The 22,199-nt window shown below is 36.7% G+C and overlaps 1 protein-coding gene across 6 annotated transcripts in view; it reads right to left on the reverse strand.

Annotated features, from left to right (window-relative positions):
- The window catches only part of dpp6a (dipeptidyl-peptidase 6a), a 467,305-nt gene that overhangs the window by 132,889 nt on the left and 312,217 nt on the right, over positions 1 to 22,199 (reverse strand). For all 6 annotated transcript variants that reach the window (XM_009297269.5, XM_009297271.5, XM_068217149.2 and 3 more), the window contains one exon: positions 9,309 to 9,423. In XM_009297269.5, coding sequence (XP_009295544.2) covers positions 9,309 to 9,423 — 115 coding nt within the window. The remainder of the gene's footprint in view (positions 1 to 9,308; positions 9,424 to 22,199) is intronic.

Consider the following 22,199-nt stretch of genomic DNA (forward strand, 5'->3'; position numbering starts at 1 on the left):
GAAAACTAGATAATCTGGGAATGACATCTAAGCCTGAAATAAATACATAAAAAATGTAGTGTATAAACTAACGCATCACATAAACATTCAGCTATTATGGAGACAAGATATAATAATCATTTCCAATGAGTTCAGTCAAGTGAGTTTCAAAGAGTGACAAAAAAAGGAATTTCTTGGATGCCTATGCAAGTCTTATGCCGCACTGTTGTGTCTCTGTTAAAGCCGAGTGTTGATTTTTTTTCCATGATGCAAAGGCAAGAAATGAGCCCAGCTGGAAGCTTCTCTGCCTGGCTGCTCGCTATGTAGACAGAGGCTGCCGCGTGCCTGGACTGAGCACTATTAAAGCTGAGCTGCCCACCAATGCAGCTAGATAAATAATCATTACTGTAAGCATTCCTTTTCAAAAGTACACTGCAATTGTCAGCCGTTTAAAGCAGTCATGGTAACAGCTTTGCAAATAAATAAATAAATAAATAAATAAATAAATAAAAAAAAACACATTTCACAAAGTTGGCAACACAGGCTCATTGTGAAAATGTACCTCTGCATACATTTCTGGAGAGTGTAAATTATGTAGCCAGAGCTATGTATGGCTGAATTTTGTTTTTAAAATGAACCTGTCCGCTTACTTCCATCTGGATGCCTTTTTGCTGTTACTAGTTTACCCAATAGCTCACCACGTACGGTGGCAGACTTAGAGAGACGTAGAGAGGAGTTGCCTGCAACAACAGGGTTCGAGTCCGGTGAAGAACAGTTCCAGAAAGCAGGTAAAACTAAAACAAACAGTTTAACAAAAGTACATAAACAAAAGTAACTAAAACAAACAAAAGTACATAAACAGGTGAGAATGTGGTAAGATCTGAAAACGTGGTAAAAAAATCAGGTAGCCACAAGGGTTTTAATTTTTTTGCATTGCTTTTTAAAACACTGTCAGTTGAGTTTAGTGACGGGGGTGATAGGGTCAATCGATGCTTTGGAAAACGCTATCGGTTGGGTTTAGAGAAGGGTGTGGGTGGGGGGGATCAGTCAGTCAGTCAGTCAGTCAGCTGACAGTGGCCTCTGGTGGATTTCAGCGAGAACATTAGGCATGAATAGCACTAGCGAGAGAAAGATCTGAAAAAGCATAGGCAGTGGTCATAAACAAAAACTGGGCCCTGGGACATATTTCGCACTCTGCAGAAATGTATACAGGGGTATGCATGCTCCGACTTCCCCCACAATCTAAAGACATACAAGTGAATTTAATAAATTAAAATTGGCTGTAGTGCATGTGTCTGAATGAGTGTGTATGGATGTTTGCCAGTGCTGGGTTGTAGCTGGAAGGGCATCCGCTGCGTAAAACGTATGCTGGAAAAGTTGGCCGTTCATTTAGCTGTAGTGACCCCAGATTAATAAAGGCACTAAGCCAAATGAAAATAAATGAATGAATAATTAGAAAGAAAGAAAAGAAACGGACAAAACAAGCGGAATAACATAATCTACAAAAACATAACAGCGGCTGAAGAGGCAGACTTTTTTGAGCTTCTTCTAGACTTTGAATGTGTCGTTGAACGTATTTCTATCTATGGAGGATGAGGAAGCTCTGTATTCCAAAGGCGAACAAATGGGTTTGTAAACCCATGAGGGTGAATTATTAATAAGATGATTTTCATTTTTGAATGAACTATTTTATTACGTAATGGCTGCTAATATAATTGTAGCTGTATTAATTCAGCCTTTCTTTCAAATAATAATATAAAAAAATACTGATCACAACATTTGAATTGTGATATATATTCTGAAATACATTTCAAACTGTATATACCAGTAGAGTTAAATGCATACAGTGTTTTGAACGCAACCCAGGCTCGTTCTGTAAACGTGCCCCTATATACATTTCTGGACAGTGGCAAATACATCCCAAGAGGTACTCTGTTTGCAGTTTTTGTTTTTGCGAATCCACCAGAGGCGGATTGTGTATGCTTTTTAGATCACACATGCTCTTCTCGCGTAAATCCACCACTGCAATCCGCCGCTGACAACTGACTAATTAACGGATCACCTTCTTCCTTCCCTAAACCCAACCAATAATGTTTTCAAAAGCACCAATTGACACGCGCACTAACTTTTCTGAACCTAACAACAGAGTTTTAAAAAGAAACGTTCTCGTCTGATTTTTATCAAGTTTTCAGATTTCACCACATTCTCACTCTGTTATTTATTTGTTTATTACATTTTTTGGCTTTCGTTTTTGTCTTATCTGCTTTCTGGAACCGCTGAGCTCGAACCCCATCATCATGGTCAACTCTTCTCTGAGTCTCTGCGACTATTAACAGCGGACAAGCCGACCATATGGAGGTAAGTGGTCAGCTGGTTAGCGCATAAAAGAACAATATCATACTGACCAGTAGCATTTATTTTAAAGATGATATGCAGCAATATGTACTTCTGGCTACATAATTCACAATCTCCAGAAATGTGTATAGGGCTACATTTCAGAATGAGCCTATGTTGTTCGAATGTCTTTAAATGCATCCAACTGTTCCACTATCTCCCAATCCAATGTAAGATGATTATTTCGATTATCAAGATTACTATTATTTGTTTCCCCAAAATATAAAAACTTTCTGAAAGTACTACTCTATTGAATGCTACACATTTTTAGGCGTTCCATGCATATTAAACATTTGAATAATGTGCCGTGTACACACTATAATGTGCAGAAATACCATGAGGGAAATAGTAGGCTATTCTGCTGTCCCTCATCTAGGGAGATTCTAGCTTTCAGTGCAAGGAGATGTTAATTTATGAAAATTCCCATATGGATGTCTTTGCATAATTTTAAGAGCAGTGAATAACCTCACCCAGAAATCCACAGGCAAGAAACGGGCGAAAACAAGGACTGTGTAACTGAACACGCAGGAAAATGAGGACGATCACAGGCATTAATTAAAGAACAGCAAGAGCTTTCATAAGCTAGGAGATGTTCTCCACTTCAAAGTCCGAATGGCTGAATGAAAGAAACTTTTGTTGGTTAAGAAGATCACAGTGTTATCTGTAAGACTGTAGGCCTGCTTATTTCATATGCTCTGCTCTTTGTTTGACAGACGTGTGGATCTTACTTGCCAGCCCTTTGGCCCGAAGCTAATGAAACGATTAAGAGGAATCGAAGACCTTCCGGTTGGGTCTATGACTCATTATTTTGCTTAATAGATGCTGCTTCGTTGATGTGAGCCACAAGAAGAGAGAGTATTATCTTCATCATCTGAAGATATGGAAATGCAACGTGATTGCTTTGAGAAAGTACAATTATTATTAGAGACGTCTGCATTTTTGATGCCCTGACAATGTTTTCATTGAATCGTGTGCCTTGAGAGAGGCAGGATTGTCTATGCATTGTTAGTATTCATGAGAGAGGCTGGTATAACTGACCCAAATTCACCGCTGTCAGCTTGGATATCAACAAAATATTTAAAAGGCGTTAAAAAGTTTTTCTTCTAGGAAGAAATCCTTATGCGACCGAATTGCTAAAAATTCTCGAACAGTCCTAAGGTGACTTGGCTGATCTCTATGTGCAATTTCTGTAACAACAGGACAGAGAAGCGGAAATAACTCCGGGAAGGTTATCTGACAGACCCCCTGCTACGCTGCACAACGGTTCCTGGGAGATTTGCGAGAAAAAGGAGTTTCCATCTCAAACCCTCAAAGAGATGAGCTCCACTGACATGTCCAATTAGCTGTCATGGTGTCAGTCAAGCGTCAGTCTTCCGTCAGACATGTTTCCCTTTAAAAACATAATAATAAAGCCGGGGATAAAAGTAGACCTGACCCAGTTTTCCAGTCAAAGCGCTGATCGAGCCCATCATATCACGCTATCAGTTACATCAAAGAGAGTTACATCAAAAAAAAAAAAAAAAGAGAAGGAAATCCAGAGTAACTACACTGATGGACTGTGGTGGGGTGTCAGGAGCATTTTGTATCTGGCAGTGTGGATAACGGTGAACTGTTCATCAGCAGGGCAGCAGGGAGGATGCTGAACTGACAGAGGCTCTATTACTATGACCTCCTCCTGGGACTTGCATGAAGGGCAATGTTTGGAAAGTTCAAATTATATTTAGAAAAAAGAGCTTGTGTAAACCGTAGGAACTCACTTTTTTCACGACATAAATCAACACAATAAATGCAACATTATTCCGTATAAGAAATAAATTAGGAAAGGCAGCTGGGGTTGGGGAGATTTTTGGCTTAATAAATGTAACAAAAAAAGTGGATAACACGATCACGTCACAGCAAGAAAGTCGCAGGTTTGAGCCTCGGCTGCGTCAGTTGGCATTTCTGTGTGGAGTTTGCATGTTCTCCCCATGTTCGCATGGGTTTCCTCTTAGTGGTCCGGTTTATCCCACAAGTCCAAAGACATGTGGTATAGGCTAAGATAAATTGGCTGTAGTGTATATGTGTGAATGAGTGTGCATGAATGTATCCCAGAGATGGTTGCAGCTGGAAAGGCATCCACTGCTTATAACATATGCTGGATAAGTTGGCGGTTCATTCAGCTGTGGCGATCCCTGATGAATAAAAGGGAACCCAGCTTAATAAAGAGATTAATAAATCTTTGGAAGTACTAATAACTGTTAAGTATTGTGTTGCAATCTGCTCGATAAGTGTCACACAAAGCTTCTGGGTTCTGTATGGGAAGACTCAACAAATGATAATAAATGTCTACAAAGGAATGTAATACTTGCCAGTGATATATATATATATATATATATATATATATATATATATATATATATATATATATATATATATATATATATATATATATATATATATATATATATATATATAGCTATATAAATATATAGATATATCCATGCCAGTGATTTTTGATTTTTAAATTGTTAAAATGATGGCGTCTGTGATCAGAGGTGGGTAGTAATGAATTACATTTACTTTGTTACATTTTCTTGAGTAAAACTGTTGGTTAACCTGTACTATTTGAGTACATTTAGAAATGTGTACTTTTACTCTGTACTTTTACCTCTCTTGTGGCGAGAGGTTGCTATAGAGACGCGTCTCCCGCTTTCGGTTAGAGCACGTGTGCTTATGTTGGAATGATGGCTGAAGTCGAGGAAGACATGCGAGTTTATACTGCGGTCACACCATGGTCATCTGCAGTTCTGAGAAGACAGTTAAGCTGTCTGTGCAGTGAGTGTATCGGACCAGGTCAGAATTATTAGCCACTCTGTATATTTTCCCCAATTTGTGTTTAACAAAAAGAAGATGTTATCAACACAACACATATCTTTGCCATGATGACAGAACATACTATTTTACTAGAATTTTTTCAAGATATTAGTATTCAGCTTAAAGTGACATTTAAAGGCTTAACTGATAGTTTGTTCTGTAGACAATCAAAAAAGACATTGCTTAAGGGGGCTAATAATATTGACCTTAAAATGGCTTTAAAAACATTAAAAACTGTATTTTTTACCAGATATAAAACAAGTAAGACTTTCACCAGAAGAAAATGCATTATATTATTATATATATATATATATATATATATATATATATATATATATATATATATATATATATATATATATATATATATATAAGACCATATATATATTATCTTATTATATAAGATAATATAAGAGGCCAAGTGCCTTAGTGCCCCCACCAGTGCCGATATACAGCCATGTCGCACTGCTATGAGTGTGATATTGCGTTTATACAACAGTTTGACGGCATAATTGTGAACATAAAAACAAAAATCAAACATGGAGAGTCTCAAAAACCCTTTTGTATGAGGAACTACTTTCTTCCGGATTCAAATCATAAGCTGACAGTTAAACAGTTGAGCGTGCATCTTTTAAACTTTAGATCTGTAGTGTCTGCTTTTTGCTTGTTGTATGTGGGCGGAGTAATACACAAAGGGTAATGAGGCTGTAGGAGTTCTGATATTGCAGAATATCGCACAGCTATCAGATTTGAGAACCAGACAGAACTGTTGTATATATATATATATATATATATATATATATATATATATATATAAAATGAAAAGTAACTAGTAACTATTTATTTAAATAATTTTTTTCAACAGATACTTTTTTACTATTACTCGAGTAACTTTTAAGAATGCTACTTTTACTTGAGTAAACATTTCCGCAAGTCCTTGTACTTTTATTCGAGTATAGAGTTTGGATACTATCCCCACCTCTGTTCGTGATGCAGCATGTCCAGAGACTCCATGTTTTGCACTCCATGATTTTATATAAAATTCACTTTAATATGTGATAAAACAAAACATTTACCATAAAGAAATATTTTCTCAATTCAATTCAAATCAAGTAGCAGCTTGGACCTTGAAACAATATTCCATATGTCATGACTTAACAAGCAGATGCACTGTAATACAGTGGTCTTTAACCACCGGGCCGTGGACTGGTACTGGTCTGTGGATCAATTGGTACTGGGCTTTTATTACTTGAGTCTGAACAATCTTTTATTTAAAAACAATCCTTTATTTTGAAAAATGTCTGTAATCCCTCGCTTACATCTCGGTCACTTGAGTGCCCAAATTAAACCCACATGCAGCAAAATGAGTAAGAAACAGAAAACTTTAGTTTCTTTGGAAAGTTTGTTTGTGAAGGGGAAAAGGCCTAGTAAAGGACCCGCAAACTGCCAAGAAATGGATCAGCAACCCATTTGTCAACTAATCAGATGAATCCACCATGTCTCTGCAAGAAGATCAACTGCTGGAGATTGTAAATGATGGCGGCCTTTTAGTGGCCGTTCACATATTGCGTCTTTTTTAGAGTCCGTGCAAGTTCGTTATTTCCAATGGAGGTGTGCGTCTTGCACGCACAAGCGGCGTAAAAATCAGCCTTGATGCGCTCGCGCCTTCCAAATGCACCCAGTTGAATGAATGCCACAAGTGCACCACGACTCACGTGACAAAAAATTACTGTATCTCAGACAAACACAGACAGAGCGCTCAAACACTGCAGGTGCTTTGTAATTTTCCCCTTAGATAAAACTTGTATTAGAGTAACAGCTTGTCATTCTCTGAGAAAAATTTTGCTTTGATCGTTTTAAAGTGGTAGTTCGCCCAAAAATTTCAATGTTCTCACTATTTACTCACCCTCAAGTGGTTCCAAACCTTTATGAGTTTCTTTCTCCTGTTAAACATCAAAACAAGATGTCTTTGCTTTTCCTACAAATGAAATTAAGGGTTACCACTTCTCAGCTTTCTTTAAAATATCTTTATTTGTGTTTAACATAAGTAAGAAACCCGTAAAGGTTTGGAACAAGTAATGGGTGAGTGAATAAAAACAAAATGATTACTTTTTTATGTGTAAACTATCCCTTCAATGCTGTAAAAAACAGCCTATTAAAACTTTTATATAGCATATTTTTTAGCCGTCCACTATTTTTATTAACCATACAGAAATGACTCCACATGATCCGCTCAACTGCTGATGATTAATCTGTATGCGCATTATTAAAAAAGAAATACAACGGCTCATTGATGGTGTGCAATTTGCAGTCTTTCCTGCTCAAATCAGGTGCACTTATATAAGTGACCTGCTTTACACCCAGCAGTCTGCAAAGATTTTTGAGACGCTGTCCTGCAGATTTGGAGAGGCGTCAGGACTCAAGCTAGAGATGCCACCTGCTCAGTCTCTACGGCATGAGCCCATTCACTCTCCTCTATTAACCATGGCTGCCTGAACCGTCCCTTGCTCCAGTTTAGATGTGAAGTAAAAGACTGCAGCCAGACAAGGTGTCCACATGGAAAGAGAATGTAGCGATGCACACACACAAACATCCAGTCATGTTCACAGCGAGAATAAAAACAAATCAAACAGGTTATCTTATCTCAATCTGTGCCTCCCATTAAAAGATTTTCCACTACGTTTATTATTAGAGAGAGAAAAAAATGAACGGAAACGCGGACAAAACTACTCAATTAGTTCTTCAAAGTCTGAACTTGCTGGCTTAATGTAGGCAAACCAGCATTCACAGCACACTAATTAAAGCACGGCTGGGAGATTTTAATGGCTTTCGGAGAGGAAGGGGACGCGGAGATTTATATTGGCCAGTAACAGGCTTCACTGCCCACATACACACTGCAGTTAAACCCTTGAAAGCTTAATCCTGTTTGGTACACAATTTAGTTGCGTCTTTTGGTACCATGTCGAAAAAATACAGAAAAAAAAGAAATACAAAATACAACCTAACTACAGTAGCCTTTCCTAAAATAAGCTTCTGATGTCCCTATGTGACGTTTCAGCTCAAATGATGTTTTATAACTCTTTTAAACTGCCCGTTTTAGGCTTTGATTTAAATTGGGCTTAGTGGCTGTCGTTTTAAATTCAATTGAGATTCTTTTCAAAAGAGGATGGAGCTATAAACGCCTATGTGTCAGCATAGTGGCAGATTCAAAACTCTATTGGCTGATGGCTGCTTCTCACTCAGGGCTGTTTATGTTAATGAGGGAGAAATTATCACTGATGGGCGGGGCTTTCCCCTCTGATGACACGTACGAAGGGAGAATGTAAGTCAAAGTGTTTCTGCATACTAATTTTATGAGTGCCGTTATAAACAAATATAATTAACAAATGCTTCATAATGCCTGGATATACACTCACTGGCCACTTTATTAGCTACACCTTACTAGTACCGGTTGGACCCCTTTTTGCTTTCAGAACTGCCTTAATCCTACATGGCATAGATTCAATAAGGTACTGGAAATATCCTTCAGAGATCTTTGCACTCAGCCAAAACATGTTACCTGAGAACAAATAATAGATTCAAAAGACCAAGGAGTTCTTAGATAGAGACAAGATAAATATATAATATCATGTTTAACAAATTTAGTATGATAAAATCCAGCGGTAGATCCTTGATTACCTGTCTGACATGCGCTGCTCTCACCTGGGGAGGTGTGCTCAAAGCACCTGCTGACTGCATGGGGCCCAGATGTGTGCATACACTGCAGCGCATGCCAGAGTGTGTGTGTGTGTGTGTGTGTATGGTCGTGCATTTTTAGCGGTGAAGTGTGTAAATGTGGCCATATTATATAGTATTTTTTCAGCCTACATTATCATCATCATCCCACATTTGCCCAAACATGTCCCAGCTGAAACAAGGCAAGACGTTTCGGAAAATAGGAGTTCTGGCAGAATGTAGTGAACTGAGAGTCTGCATCTGTAGACACTTGGTTTGTTTGCAGCATTATAAGAGTACGTTTGTGTATGTTTGTACTATGGCCTAGAGGCTCTTGGCCCCGGGGCCTTTGCTCCCAGGCTGCGTACCTGGAGTCAGCAGAATGACAGAGGTGACGATCAGAGAGCAGATGACCAGAATAACAAGCAGTGCGATCGCTATTCCCTTCCAGTTCCTCTGCGGAGGGTTACTTCCCACCAGCTCCTACAGAAAGACATGGACAAAGAGAGAGAAAGCATGTGAGTCGATGAATGCAAATGGGAGGTTAGTCAAGGACAGTTGTGTGTCAGTGTGCAGAACCTCCTGGGAAACTGCTGTTGGCCTAAAACAAATGCTGCCAACCTTCTTGTACAAAAGTGTCAACTTATATGGCACTATTGTTCAAAGTTTGGGACTGGGGGGATTTTTTATTTATTTGATGAAAATAGTTACAATTTAAATGAATATATATTAATAGTAACAATAATAACAATACTACTACTACTACTATTTGTAAAGTATTTGAAAAGAATAAAATAATTATTAAGACATTTTAAAATTACTTATAATATTTTTACTATTTATAAAAATAATTTCCTTTATCCCATACTCTTAGTTTATTATTAATATTATTATTATTATTATTATTATTATTGTTATTTATAAAATAGTTACAGTTTACATGAGTATATAATAACAACAAAAATATAATAATAATAATAATAATAATAATAATGATAATGATAATGATAAATAATAATAAAAATTATGGTTTTTGTTCTTCTTCTACTTCTTCTTATTATTATTAATATTATAAAATGAATAAAATAATTATAATCTCATTTAAAATGTGTCTGTCAAATTATAATTACTTTACAATTCCTTTATAATATTTTTTATTTATAAATATTATTTACTTTGTTTCAGATTCTTAGTTTTTATTATTGTTATATTTGTTTTATTTAGGTGATGAAAATGGTTACAGTTTATAATAATAATAATATTAATAATATTATTAATAATATTAATAATAATAATAATAATAGTAATAATAATAATAATAATAATTAGTAGTAGTAATTGTAGCAGTAGTAGTAGTTAAATGTATACTATATTTACTATATATTGTATATTTCAGCAAAATAGAAGTAATTAACAAGAGTAAAATAATTATAAAGACATTAATATTACATTAATAATAATTACTTTAAAATCCATTTATAATAATTTTATTATTTATAAACATAATTTCTTTTATTTTAAACTCTTAGTTTAAAAACATAACGAATCACAAAATACTAAATAAAAATATAATAACATACAATCGTAAATAAACAAATAGCAAAAGAGTTGCTAAAAAGCATACATTTTTTTTGCAAATACTTAGGATCAGTTAGTGTGGTGTAACTTAAAACCATTGTTACTGTATTACTTGAGATATTCAACACATAAAATTATACATATTGTACATTTCCTTAACACGACATAGAAAGTGTGAATATTATTATATATACAGTACACATCTGATTTACATTGAATGAATACTTCCCGCTAAAAAATCATTACTCTCCTTTAAAATCAATCAATTATTATTTTTTTTCTTAAACAAAGAAACAGCATGTGACTTGTTTCTCCTTGCAGCAACGCTAGAAGATTTATTGGTTAAATAAAGTCTAAAGTTCAGAAAATCCTTGGGGCTTTTTCATTTCTAAATACCAAAATAAGCATAAATTATATGTTGTGGGAAAGAATAAATTGCACATTCGGGACAAAACAAATCCTTTTTTTTTTTTTTATGAAAGGGAAATTCGTTCATGAGGAGTCAAAAACAGAGCAAATTATATTGCTAAATATTTGGCAGCAGATCTAACAATACATCTTGCACTCTCGCAGAATATGAGAATCGAAGACAAGCAGACACTGAGTGGACGTGTGAACTTTAAACCAGAATGCATGCAAATAGAGCAGAAAGTAATATGCGGCTGCGGCCTGACGTTTTTATTGGACTCAACTCAGACTAATGGAGTGGAAGTCTAGTGGCGAGGGCGGCATTAAACTCTTTAAGGCCTGAGCTGTTAGTGACCTTGTTCCTGTCCTAATTGAATAGCGCGGCAGACATCATTAGCCTGGAGATAACAGTAGACGGAGCCTGTTTACTGGGACACCCATTACAAGGACTCATTAAAGTCTCTCTCTCTTTCTTTGTGTGTTTCTTTTCTTCAGCACTATATCTCTCTTCCTCTCTAGGGTCACACAGACAGATCTTTTTTGGTATGTAGACAGAGCCTAGTCTATAAATAAATAAATATATAAATATATATATATATATATATATATATATATATATATATATATATATATATATATATATATATATATACATACATATACATACATATACACACATACACAGCAGTTCTGTCTGGTTCTTGAATCTGATTGGCTGATAGCAGTGTAATATTTTGCCAGTAACATTACACAAAGCCCCCTTCACCCTTCACCTTTGTGTAATAATCCGCCTATATACAGTCAGCAATAAGCTCAACAGTTTGACAAATAATACTGCTGTTGGACAACATAATGTACTTTTGAGGCTTTTTTTAGTCAAGAATGTAGTTGTTTAGATTGCAACTATGCCGTTTATTATAAGGATAATGCCTATCCTAAAATATTTACAATTTCTGAGAGAGCTCGTCGGGGACCATTAGCCTACCATAGAGTAGACCTAAGATGGTTGATGTTTTCTATTCACAAGATGGCAACAGAACCTCATAATAAGCCCTAGCGCTTAGAAGAATAAACCAGCCTGATTTGTAAGTACAGCTGATCAGATTATTACTAAACTGGTGAGCATACCTGCCAACACTCTCGTTTTTCCAAGGAGTATCCAGTATTCCAGACCAATCTCCCGCAACCATCCCGTTTTTTATTTCTTCCGGACAACTCCCGTAATTTCACCCTCCTCCCTCTTTGGTACAGTTCGTAAACATCCCTACAGAACCTGCTATTTTGCCAGTAACATTACACAAAGGCCTCTTCACCCTTCATCTTTGGGTATTACTCCGCCCATATACAGTCAGCAATAAGCAGAGAGACACTCTACAGTTTGACAAATAATACTGCTGCTGAACAACATAATGTACTTTTGAGACTTTTTTTTAGTAAAAAATATTGTTGTTTGGATTGCAACTATGCTGTTTATTATAAGGATAGTGCCTATTTTAAAATATTTACAATTTCTGAGAGAGCTCTTCAGCGGCCATTAGCCTATAGAGTAGACCTAAGATGGTTGATGTTTTCTATTCACAAGATGGCAACAGAACCTCATAATACGCCCTAGCGCTTAGAAGATTAAACCAGCCTGATTTCTAAGAACAGCTGATCAGATTATTGATAAACGGGTAAGCATACCTGCCAACACTCTCGTTTTTCCAGGAGTATCCAGTATTCCAGACCAATCTTGCGCAACCATCCCGTTTTTTATTTCTTCCGGACAACTCCCGTAATTTCACCCTCCCCCCTCTTTGGTACAGTTTGTAAATATCCCCGGGACCCTAACTTTGGTACAGAAACTGCTATTTTGCCAGTAACATTACACAAAGGCCTCTTCACCCTTCACCTTTGGGTATTACTCCGCCCATACAAGTCGGCAATAAGCAGAGAGACACTCTACAGTTTGACAAATAATACTGCTGTTGGACAACATAATGTACTTTTGAGGCTTTTTTAGTCAAGAATGTAGTTGTTTAGATTGCAACTATGCTGTTTATTATAAGGATAGTGCCTATTTTGAAATATTTACAATTTCGGAGAGAGCTCATCAGCGGCCATTTGCCTATAGAGTAGACCTAAGATGGTTGATGTTTTCTATTCACAAGATGGCAACAGAACCTCATAATACGCCCTAGCGCTTAGAAGATTAAACCAGCCTGATTTCTAAGAACAGCTGATCAGATTATTATTAAACGGGTAAGCATACCTGCCAACACTCTCGTTTTTCCAGGGAGTTTCCAGTATTCCAGACCAATCTCCCGCAACTATCCCGTTTTTTATTTCTTCCGGACAACTCCCGTAATTTCACCCTCCCCCCTCTTTGGTACAGTTCGTAAACATCCCTGGGACCCTAACTTTGGTACAGAACCTGATATTTTGCAAGTAACATTACACAAAGGCCTCTTCACCCTTCACCTTTGGGTATTACTCCGCCCATATACAGTCAGCAATAAGCAGAGAGACACTCTACAGTTTGACAAATAATTCTGCTGCTGAACAACATAATGTATCTTTGAGGCTTTTTTTAGTCAAGAATGTAGTTGTTTAGATTGCAACTATGCTGTTTATTATAAGGATAATGCCTATCTTAAAATATTTACAATTTCTGAGAGAGCTCGTCGGTGACCATTAGCCTACCATAGAGTAGACCTAAGATGGTTGATGTTTTCTATTCACTAGATGGCAACAGAACCTCATAATAAGCCCTAGTGCTTAGAAGATTAAACCAGCCTGATTTGTAAGTACAGCTGATCAGATTATTACTAAACTGGTGAGCATACCTGCCAACACTCTCGTTTTTCCAGGGAATATCCAGTATTCAAGACCAATCTCCCGCAACCATCCCTTTTTCAATTTTTTTCCGGAAAACTCCCGTAATTTCACCCTCCCCCCTCTTTGGTACAGTTCGTAAACACCCCCGGGTCCCTAACTTTGGTACAGAACCTGCATTCAGGAACTTTAATGTGGAGACTCAAGTATGAGAAGGAGCACTATCCTGCTGAAAGATTTGCCCTCTCCTGTGGTTTGTAACCTCAGGCTGTTGCTGTTGCCATCCACTATGCTCATCTCTTGCATGCCTTCATACTGAATGTAACCCCAAAATATGATATTTCCTTCACCAAACTTGACTGATATCTGTGAGAATCTTGGGTCCACGCAGGTTCCAGTAGGACTTCTGCAGTATTTGTGATGATTGGGATGCAGTTCGACAGATGATTCATCTGAAAAATCGGCCTTCTGTCACTTTTCCAAATGATCAACTGGAAGTCAAGTTATTATTCGTTGCTCTTACATCTGGAATCGATGACAAGACTTTTGTCAGGTAGTGTAGCAGTGTTTCAAAAACATAAAATACATGAAAATATATGCTGGGGTTATAAAATAAACAATGGCGCATTATTAGAGACATTAACTGGCTCATCAAACGGTTACTGAAACAATATAGCTTTATCGCACATCTGTTGTTAAACTATTCAAATGACAGAACCGTTGTTAATGACGACATGCAGTAATGACTTCTGCTAATTAATCAGCATGTGATTTAATTAATGCCTGATTAATACTAGCTGTGATTGTTCTCATTTGTTTTCCTCAAATAGCTATGGTATAGTCTGCGTACATATCCATGTAAATGCCAAGATATGAATAACTACTCAAAACAAAAATTAAAATGTGTTACAAGCTCAATTAAAGGGATAATATAACCAAAAATGAAACTTCTGTCATCAATTATTTATTGAAATCAGTCAGATGTTTTGTTCTGTTAAACACAAAAGAGGATCTAATGCAGAATGTTGGAAACTAGTAATGATTAACTTCCACAGTATTTGGTTCTCAAACTATCAATGTTAGTTTCAACATTCTCCATTATATCTGCTTTTGATCAAAACAAAAAATAAAAATAAACCTCAAACAAGTCAAGGGTGAGTAATTGATCACTGAACTTTTATTTTTGGGTGAGGTGTCCCTTTAAGGAATACTCAGAAAAATAAGGTCATACATAATACTAACAAGATTGTTTTTTGCTTTTCAGTCAAGAGAAGTTTTTATAGCCTGACGACTTTGCAGTGCTGTTTGCAAATGTTTTTTGGAACTGTGGTTAACACTGAACTGCTCGCAAAAGTGAAAACAGTGAGCTGGCTAATGATGCTTTTGGGAAATGCACACCTGGTGGAGAGGTGCCAGTAATTGATCTGCTGAAAAGTTAGCTTAGCCATCGCAAGAATACATTTCAAAACATATTCAATAAATTATACTGCAATTACAGATGTTCGTGGTTACAAATTTCCAGTTACCATTCTTCGAAATATCTTCTTCTGACTGACAAATACCCAAACTGGTTTGAAACAAGATATGGTGAGTTAAAGATGATAGAATGTTTCGTATTTGTGTTAATGATCCCTTTAAGTCATATACAGCTATGGAAAAACAAGGCCATATCATATACTAACTAACTAACTAACTAACTAACTAACTAACTAACTAACTAACTAACTAACTAACTAACTAACTAATGCTCTATAAAAAAATGCTGGGTTCCTCACAATCAATTTGTATTGGGACAACATAAAGGAATTCAGTTAACTTATTAGTTTTTACAAATTTAAGTAGACTAAACATATAAAAAAGATTAAGTTGTCCCCGCAAAAAAACTCAAGAATTGTGTTGGTTCAACTCACTTTAAACTAAGTATTAAGCATTAATTAAGTATTTTTAACAAACAGCAAATGTCATTTTTTGAGAAAGATGTCCCCGTCTTGCAACACTGTAAAGAATGCTGGGTTTCACACAATACTATCATGTTGTCCCAACACAAATTGATTAATGTAACTTAATTGTTTTTACAAACAAAATTGTTTCTACAAACAAACTTTACACAATGTAAATCACTGTAATGTTTTCTTTGAATGAGAGAACAGAATGATTTCCACATACAGTAATTGTGAAGTAAATATTATAGTCTAGAAAACTACTCAAAAGTCTTACTCAGGCCTATTCAGTGTGTTTTTATGGACCTTGTTTCAGCTACATTTTTTCTCTAAAACTTACTAACCACGCATATTTTTTTCTAAAACAAACTCAAGCATGTATATCCATCTTTCTCACATATTATTGTAGCACATTTTGTGCGGAATACAAAACAATAAATAAAAAAAATAATAAAACAAATTTAATTATATATATGTAGGCCAATATTACCAATACTATGTAATAAGTAGCTGAAATAAGCACAAATGTCAGGGCAGACCCCAGAGGGTTAAACTGACGTTGAAGTAAAACAAATAAATTAAAACAGGGAAAAAAAAAATGTAGAGTGAATTTTGCAATGCAAACAGAATTGCTTGTAAAAGTGGAAATTGTGGCCTAATCTGGCTGATGATGCTTTTGGGAAATGTAAACCTGGTGGAGAAGAGATGTGTCATTAATTTATTTGGTGAAAACTCAGCTTAGCCATCGTAACAATATATTTCAAAATATTTTCAATAAAATATACTATTGTTGCTGATGTTAGTGGTTACATGTTTCCATTCTTAAAAATATCTTCTTTTATTTCTATTTATTTATTTATTTATTTATTTATTTATTCATTTTCTTGTCGGCTTAGTCACTTTATTAATCAGCAAGTTTTTACACAACGGATGCCCTACCAGCCGCAACACATCTCTGGGAAACATCCACTAATATTCACACACACAAACTCATACACTCATACACTACGGACAATTTAGCCTGCCCAATTTACCTGTACCGCATGTCTTTGGACTGGGGTGAAAACGAAGCACCCAGAGGAAACCCACACGAACGCAGAGAGAACATGCAAACTCCACACAGAAACGCAGAACCAGTGACCTTCTTGCTGTGAGCCAACAGCACTACCTACTGCGCCACTGCTTCACCTCCATTTATTTATTTATTTATTTATTTATTTATTTATGATTTTAATTCAACACTAAAATAATGCTGGGTTCCACACAATTGATTTGTGTTAGGACAACATTATTGAATTAAGTTAACTTTTTTTTTTTTTTTTTTTTACATAAAACAATTGAACATAAAATAATTAAGAATTTTGTTGACAGCAACATGAGAGCAAACATTATTTTTTGAGGGAAGAAGTGTCCCAGCCTCACAACACTGTAAAAAGTGCTGGGTTCCACAAAATTATTTCACGTTGTCCAAACACAAATGGATTAATTTAACTAATTCATTCACTCATTCATTCATTTTCTTGTCGGCTTAGTCCTTTTATTAATCCGGAGTCGCCACAGCAGTATGACCCGCCAACTTATCCAGCAAGTTTTTACACAGTGGATGCCCTTCCAGCCGCAACCCATCCCTGGGAAAATTTCACTAATTTAATTTAATTTAATTTAATTTAATTTAATTTAATTTAATTTAATTTAATTTAATTTAATTTAATTTAATTTAATTTAATTGTTTTTCCAAATTCAAGTGGACTGGACATAAAGTAGTTAAGTTGGCTCAAAAAACTCAAGAATTGTAATGTTTCATCTCATTTTGAAAAAGTAGTTTAAGCAAGCAGCAAAAATAGGTTTTTGAGTGAACTTGTTGGAACGTTGGTCAACACAGAGCTGCTTGTAAAAGTGTAAACAGTGACCCAATCTGGCTAATGATGCTTTTGGGAAATGCACACCTGGTGGAGAAGAGATGTATCATTAATATATCCGCTGAAAACTCAGCTTAGCCTTCGCAAGAATAAATCACATTTCAAAATATATTCAAATAACATACATGACACTGTCCGTGGATTTCGAGAAAATACAGATACGTCTATACTGACTGCAGCCAAATAAAAACAAAAACAAGCCCAGTTTTGTGAGACTACTAGACCTGCATAGACATCCTGTAATACAGTCCAGTAATGGCCTACACCTGCACGCTCATAAGACAAACACACGGGCGAGTAGGACAACCCAGATCTATGACATCCATCCTGGGCCATTATCATAATGACCGTGCCATTACAGCAGCTGTTTAGCGAACACACCACACACACACCTGTTTATGACAAGCCCTCTGCCTTTCCATTAAACCACCGTAACACTTTCCTACCAGGAGAGCTATTATACTTTATAATGGCTGCCGGCCAGGACACCATCATCATGTTTTTTTATTATTTTTTTTTTTAAATAAATATATTTTTTACAATCATCAACTCAAAACGATACAACAAATCCATGCTGACCACTAACTACAGCGTGCCTTTTATACATCACACACACATCAGGAAAATAATCTACTGGCATGTTGTGCGCACAAAGAGAAAGGATACAGCAAAGAAATAAATAAAAAAAGAGAAAGTGTTTTGGCAGGTGTGAAATGAATACAGATCTGTTGATAGCAACAGCGAGAGAGAGAGGGAGAGAGAGAGCGCAGTACTCCAGCTTTCATTCCCTGATTGGAGGAGACTACAGCTTACAAAGCCAAGAGAAAAACACACACACACATATACACACACTTGAAACGGCACACTACATCCTGAGTGCAGCTATGAAAAACAATGGGAATAGATAGACAGGGGGGGGGGAAGGTTGAGGTGAACGAACAAACTACACTTTCTGTCTTTGGCATGTTCTGTAGTGCTAATCAATTACACCTCTGTGTACTTTACTGATACATGAAGCTCAGAATTACACGTGTGAATAACGCACCGAAGCCTCAGTTGTGCTTTCTAAACAGCTGGAGGTGGAACTGAATGGAAAAGATTTGCATCTATAAATAAACATATGGCGCTGGTGCATAAAACGTGACAATAACTTGACATTATCAGCGGCACGGGGGATTCAACACCCTGCCCAACAAAAGACAGGAGCACAGACTTGTATGTTGAATATTTAAAAACGTTCACCTATTAATGGCGCACTCTCAGCAGCAATAAACAGAAATGTAATGAATACAACTAAATAAATAAAGAGAAACGCAAGTCTACCAAGCGTGCTTGAATCAATAGCGAGCTATCGTCTGCTTTCATTGTGATTCAGGGCAGAGTAAGGAGGAGGGTGTGTTAAATAGAGGATATCTGCATTGCTAATCTCTGTTGTCTTATGTGACCTCCAAAGACTTCAATTTTGTTTTGCTACAATGTACATGGATGATGATTTACTAAATAAATTGGCACTTTTAATGGTGACTTTAGTGACGAGCACCTACACTCGCCGGCCACTTTATTAGGCACACCTATCCGACTGCATGCAAATTTCTAATCAGCCAATTGCAAGGCAGCAACAGAATGCATTTAGGCATGTAGACTTGGTCAAGACGATCATCAGAATGGGAAAGAAAGGTGATTTAAATGACTTCGAACGTGGCATGGTTGTTGGTGCCACACGGGCTGGTCTGAGTATTTCAGAAACTACTGATCTACTGGGATTTTCATGCACAACAATCTCTAGGGTTTACAGAGAATGGTTCGAAACAGAGAAAACATCCATAACCACTCGGTACAACCAAGGTCTGCAGAAGAGCATCTCTTAAAGCAAAACACGTCCAACCTGCTGCATCATTCAGGTGGTAGATTCAGAATTTGGCATCAACGACATGAAATGCAAACAGTTCTGGAAAGGTACTTATACCAAACACTTTTCAGGGCTCGACAATAAGGACTGCACGATGGCCTGGGGCCAGTGTGCAAGACACTCGGGACAGTAGACGGGATCATTACTGGCCTGATCGGGCTAGTGCTGGTTGGCTGTGACTGCTTGTCAATTGCGTGAAAATACAGTCTTAAAAGGGGTCGCACAATGGATGTCTCATGGCTCCACCTTGCGTCCAACCGGCGGCAAGTTTAGTTTGACATTTAACAAATTTATTAATTATTACAAATGAATAAGTCAGCTAAGTGAGCCACCTTTTGTTAAATATTATTAAGATACAAGATGTGCAGCACCTGAAACTACGGATACTGGAAGCCTGTGCTGGCATTTCTCCTGTGGTGTTGGGAAGAGTGGGAGAAGAGGGTTGCGCTGACAATTCAACACAGAGGGCAGCACATTGAACACATTTTATAAGTGGTCAGAATCTTGTAAATAACTCATAAAAGAATTAAGTTACGTTAAACCAAGCACACCATTGTTTTTCTTTTGAAATTCACAATAAGTTTGATGTGTCAAATGACCCTCTTCCTATTGAAAAAACAAAAGTTGAATCCAAGATGGCTGACTTTAAAATGGCCACCATGGTCACCACCTATCTTGAAAAGTTTGCCCCCTCACATATACTAATGGGCCACAAACAGGACGTTAATATCACCCACCATTCATCTTTTATTAAAGTGCATTCATATAAATGGCCTACCCTGTATGTAAGTATGTATATATATATATATATATATATATATATATATATATATATATATATATATATATATATATATATATATACACACAAACATATGGAATGGCACAGGGCGGTAATGCATTGGGAAGCACAATATATTAACACCTCTGAAACATCACACCTGATGAGCCCAGTAGTAAGTTTTACTCCATCACACCAAGTGAGAGAAGACCGCAAATGTGAGACTGCTCATGTTCCCTTACTTTTCCTCCACGTGGAAGTGTCTCATCAGCAGGTCTAACTGTGAGTCTAACACTTCCTGCAGTTACCTGCTCTGAAAGACAAATGACTTTGATAGTACTGAGGTATCAGGCTTCTCTAGCCTGTGTCAACACTTACTCACAGCAGAATCACTGATGAGACGTTCTGAGTGATGGGAAATCTCTAAGTATAGCAGATTACTACTGCAAGACTGGATAATGGGGATTAACCGATCACTTTCTTACACGGATAAGAGCAGAATAAGAGAGGATTTTGGTCTGTTACCAAAAACAAAAGTGCAATATTCAGTTTTATCAGTTGCAATGTTCAAAGCGGTCTTATATTCTGAATTGTTAATAATTATTGTATATTTGCATTCCTCTTGCAGTGGTGTGTTTATTCCTATACACACAGGCTCTTCATTTCTATACACACATTTGATTTCCTTCGACTTGGCCTCATATTTATCTGGGGTCACCACAGTGGAATGAACCGCCAACTATTGTGGATTGTTTTATGCAGTGTATGCCCTTTCAGCCGCAACTCAGTACTGGGAAACACTCATTCACACTCATACACTACGGCCAATTTTGGCTACCCAATTCACCTGTCCCACATGTCTTTGGACTGCGGGGGAAACCGGAGCAAACTCTACACAGGAATTGAACCAGCGACTTTCTTGCTGTGAGTCGGCAGTGTTAACAACTGAGATACCATGCCGCACGTTCCCAGGGACTGAGAGTAAAATAATTTCAATTCTCTGTATGTCTGTACATGTGGCAGAATTGTCAATAAAACTGACTTTGACTTATTTATTGATTATTGAATTATTTAGCCAAAAGTACATGTTTGGAAGGCTATATGTTATACCCTTATAAAGAACTATAACTATTATTATGTCAGTGAAATTAACTAAAATAAAATAAAACTAAAAATAAATACTTACATAAACTAAAGGACAAAACATCCACATTAATGAGATGATGTGATGGCAGCAATGAGTTTCTTAAAACCAATAACAACAAAATGCATTCTACATTCTACTACAATTTAATATTTGGACAGCATATTTGACTCAAGGTGAAAGTCATCATAGCTTGCATAGAATAGACCCAGCTCCCAGAGGAAACCCACGCAAGTAAGGTGAGAACACGCAAACTCCACACAGAAACTCCTACTGACCCAGCGACCTTTTTGCTGTGAAGTGAACGTGCTACCCACTGCACCACCATGCAGCCTATGTATATATATATATGTCCACTCTCTCACGCTGGTCCAGCACTGCAAGACAAGTGGATTTACATTCGGACTGATGCAATAATTAAAACACGTGACGTCACATTTTCAACTCGATCAACTCGAATATGTATGAAGGAAAAACTTGCCAAGTGAAAAAAAACACACCAATCTTAGTTTAGTTGAAAAAGTCTAGCAGCTGTAGTATTGAAAAATGAAAGTACTCGCCCCATTACATCATGCACAGACCCTTGTTAAAACCCAGACAGACAGTTTGACAGCTTCATACAGAGTGGACCAAAGTGCATCAAACAATCGGTAATCAAAAGGGGGAAAAAGAAAACTAGAATAAATAATTTTTTTATATATTAGACACACATATCAATGCCCTAGCTCTAAATCTATAGTAAAACATGCTTTTTTCAGCAAAATTG

Source organism: Danio rerio, chromosome 24, assembly GCF_049306965.1.
Source record: "Danio rerio strain Tuebingen ecotype United States chromosome 24, GRCz12tu, whole genome shotgun sequence".
Lineage (NCBI taxonomy): Eukaryota > Metazoa > Chordata > Actinopteri > Cypriniformes > Danionidae > Danio > Danio rerio.